Source organism: Heteronotia binoei, chromosome 17 (assembly GCF_032191835.1).
Source record: "Heteronotia binoei isolate CCM8104 ecotype False Entrance Well chromosome 17, APGP_CSIRO_Hbin_v1, whole genome shotgun sequence".
NCBI lineage: Eukaryota > Metazoa > Chordata > Lepidosauria > Squamata > Gekkonidae > Heteronotia > Heteronotia binoei.
The window spans coordinates 12,216,608-12,220,725 of NC_083239.1; the positions used below are offsets into that span (position 1 = coordinate 12,216,608).

General features: G+C 47.3%; 1 protein-coding gene across 1 annotated transcript in view; it reads left to right on the plus strand.

Moving 5' to 3' along the window:
• The window catches only part of IL22RA1 (interleukin 22 receptor subunit alpha 1), a 32,892-nt gene continuing 28,774 nt past the window's right edge, over window positions 1-4,118 (plus strand). Inside the window, exon 1 of the mRNA XM_060258497.1 lies at window positions 1-75. Coding sequence (XP_060114480.1) covers window positions 33-75 — 43 coding nt within the window. The 5' untranslated portion in view covers window positions 1-32. The remainder of the gene's footprint in view (window positions 76-4,118) is intronic.

Consider the following 4,118-nt stretch of genomic DNA (forward strand, 5'->3'; position numbering starts at 1 on the left):
TTTGCTTCACATCTGATCTTGCCGGGCTATTAATGAAGGAAATTCTCATCTTCTGGACCTTGTGCTCCCTGCTGGGTAAGTAACCAGCCTCAGGTCCCTCTTTTCCACCAAAAAAAATAATAATCTCAGAACTACTGCAAGAATTCCTCAGGCAAGCAAATGTAAATTCTGTGGTGAAGTCTTGTTCATACCTGTTTCAAGGCTGTGCATAGCAGTGTTGTGATGTTGCTATAACCTTACTTGTTTCCTCTGGATACATTTTTATCCTATCTTTGTTTTCCTTTCTCTTCCATTTAATCTTCACAACCACCTTGTGAGGCAGGTTAAGCAGAGACAGAATAATTGGCTCAGGGTTACCCTTGTGACCTTTATGGCAGTGTAGAACTTTGAACCAATGTCTCCCCAATACTAGTCCAGTGCACTAACCATTGCACCACACTGCTTTCAGCTATTGAGTAGGAAGCACTGATCCATTTTTTTAAAATCCTGCCTTTCCCCCCAAGAAGCTCAGGGTGGCTCCATTTGTCCTCATAACAACCCTGTGAGGTAGGTGAGAGTGAGCAACAGTGATTGTCCTAAGGCCAGGGGCAGCCCAACACCCCATGGCGCCCTAGGCACACTCACGGTTTGGCGCCCCCCCCCAAGCGCCCCCGCACCTCCCTCCTGTGGCTCCTCCTTCTCCTTCCCTTCGGACCCTTCCCCACCCCATGTCAATTTCAATGCCGGAACCAGCTCTAGCGCCGCGTTCCGGCTATCTAAAGCCCCCCCCCCCACGGCCAATCACTCAATCGCGGGTAAAACCATGCTGTGGGGCCAGGACACACTTACAGTGTGTCAGGACCAGCATCCTGAAAGTTCAACCCTGCTGCCACTGACTCTTCTCCCATCCAGGAAGTGGGGAGGGGAGGAGTCAGCGGTAGCAGGGTTGCGCTTTCAGGACGCTGGTCCTGACACCCTGTGAGCGCGTTCTGGCCCTGCGGTGCAGTTTTACCCACGATTGAGTGATCGGCCGGGGACGGGGGGCTTTAGATAGTCGGAATGCAGCACTAGAGCCAGTTCCAGCATTGAAATTGACATGGGGTGGGGAAGGGTCTGAAGGCAGCAAGGAGGAGGAGGAGGTGCAGCGGGGAGGGGAGGAGGCTCGGCGGGGATGGGGGAGCCGTGGGGGGTGCGGAACCGCGGGGGGAGGCGAAGGGAAGGCAATGGAGGGGCGGGCAGCGGTAGCAGCTGGTGGGCAGGGGAGGCAAGCAAACTAGGTGCTTGCCTGGGGCACCAGGAGGGGGCTGGGGAGTCCAATTTGGTGTCCCCACCCTCCCGGCGCCCTAGGCAACTGCATAGTTTGCCTAGTGGGCGAGCCGGCCTTGCCCAAGACCCTGCAATTAGCTTTAAGATTGAGTGGGAATTTGTACCTGGTTTTCCCTGGTCCTAATCCAATACTCTAAGCACTATACCATCCTAGATCTGTGTTCTATGGACCAGTGAGATGTCCCCCACCTAGGACAATCTCCTCAAAGGCCTGGCAGCTTGGTCCAGCACTTAGCTCAGATATCCTGCTTGGAGGCTTGGATAGGGTTGCCAATCTCCAGGTGGGGGCAGGGGATCTCCCAGTTTGGAGGCTCTCCCCCCACTTCAAGGTCATCAGAAAGTGGGGGGGGGAGGGAACTGTCTTCTAGGGACTCCATTATTCCCTTTGGAGACCAATTCCCATAGGGTATAATGGAGAATTCATCTGCGGGTGTCTGGGGCTCTGGGGGGCTGTGTGTTGAGGTAGAAGCACCAAATTTGCAGCATAGCATCCAGTGTCTCTCCTCAAAACACCCTCAAATTTCAAAAAGACTGGGCCAGGGGGTCCAATTCTATGAGCCCCAAAAGAAGGTGCCCCCATCCTCCATTATTTTCAAAGGAAGGAAGGCATTTAAAAGGAACACCATCCCTTTAAATGTGATGACCAGAACTCCCTTTGGAGTTCAATTGTGCTTGTCACAACCTTGCTCCTGGCTCCACCCCAAAGTCTCCTGGCTCCACCCTGAAAGTCTCTTGGCTCCACCCCCAAAGTTCCCAGATATTTCTTGAATTGGACCTGGCAGCCCTAGGCTTGGACCAAGCAGTTACAAACTTGTGATGGCATGAAGTTCAAGCACATTCTTTACAGATGGAGTTGCCAACTCTGGGTGGGGAAATTCCTGGAGATTTTGGGATAGAATCAGGGGATGTGCCCTACCAGGGTATAATGCCATAGACTTCATCTTCCAAAACAACTATTTCCTCCAGGAAAAATCTGGATATCATTTGTAATTCCAGGAAATTGCCAGGTCCCAACTGGAAATTGGCAATCCTATCTAGAGATCAGACTGCAACTAAAGGGGACAGCCAGAAAGACTAGTTAAGGTTGCCAACCTCCAGGAAAGCTGTATAATACACACCAACACCTGTGGTATTTTACAATGCCAATCTCTAAGTATGCATTACCAGTATTACAATTAATATTACTTGTTATATTTGTTATTGAACACAGTCAATATCCACACAATACAACTTGCACAGATTAGGTTCACAATATATACCATCCTAGAGTGTGCTGCTACTATAAACCACATTTTCCACACTCTCTTTTTTCTTTTTTAGGTTTAAAAACAATTTTATTGATAAAATATGGTTAGAATGTCTAATTATATCTTTACTATCTCTAACCCATATGATATTTTCAATCCCCCCTCCCTCCGTTACTAGACTCCCGCCGAGGTTGTATACTTAAGTTCAATTATAAAGGTACCCTTAACCAATCAAAGTTCAATGTCTTTCTTTTCTCACATTCGTATTAAAAAATTGTCCAATGTCTTTTTACATTCCACTCTTGCTCTATATATCCTCTAAATTTCTTCCACTCCTTTTTAAACACGTCCAAATCATAGTCTCTTAAAGTTCTTGTTAATTTGTCCATCTCACTCCACGATAAAACTTTCACGATCCAGTCCCATTTCTCTGGTATTTTTTCTTGCTTCCACAACATTTTCCACACTCTCAAGCCCACTCTGGGGGAGAATTAAATGTCCTTTACATTTCCAGTTGGTTCAACTATACCCTGGAGAGTCAGTGACTTAACACACTTTTCTGGACTGTAAATACATTTTTGTAGCCTTCAACAAGAAGTGGCACTTTTGAGAACCACTTAATTCATCTGGAACTAGCAAACATTTATACATTTCCCATTCTTAGTATGTTTTACTCATACTTCTTACTTCTAAAACACTCCATAACTTCTTAAAAACACAGGCGTTGGTGTGTATTATACAGCTGGGTTGCTAACCTTCAGGAGAGACCTGGAAACCTCTCAGAACTACAACTGATCTCTGGGCTACAGAGATCAGGTTACCCTGACGAAAATGGCTGCTTCGGAGAGTGACTCTGAGGAATTATACCCTGCTGAAATCCCTCCCTTCGCCAAACCCTCCCCTCTCCAGGCTGCACCCCCAAATCGCCAGGAATTTCCCAAACCAAAGTTGGCAACCCTAGGATCAGTTGAAAATCTGGCAGCTTTGGGATTGCCAACTGCCTGGAGAAAACAATACCCTGGGGCTCTTTAACAGAGACTCCGTGGGATACCATTTGTCAGGTGTCATTTATCACCTCCATGCCCGAAAAGCTTCAGCTGTCCATGTCCACATGTTAACCCTCTTTTAAGGGGAAAAGATAGTTTTGTCCAGGTCAGTTGGCAACCCTGAGGAGCTCTCTAGGGCCAATACTATCTTGAGGAAGAGACTCAACATGAACTCCTGAGAGGCAACGGGCTTCTCCTATTACCAAAGGGGAGAAAGAGAAGTTGGTACTCCCACACCACAGGGCTTTTACTGCACACCTCTGAAATAATGTGTGCGCTCAGCCAAGGTTTTGGATGAGTTCCATAGAGTGCATTCCATTTTACCAAGTGGGAAAACCCCTGTATTGTGTATTCATCTGCATTCTTTTCTTCTAAGAACTGAAGGTAGTCATTTGATTGCTAAACATGCCTGTGTTGCTGGTTGTTCCATAACAGCAGTGGCTAAGGAGAACTGGCCTCTCCCTGAAATACAGAGTTCATCAGTGTTGAATTCAGATTATAAGGAACAAAACCAAACAAA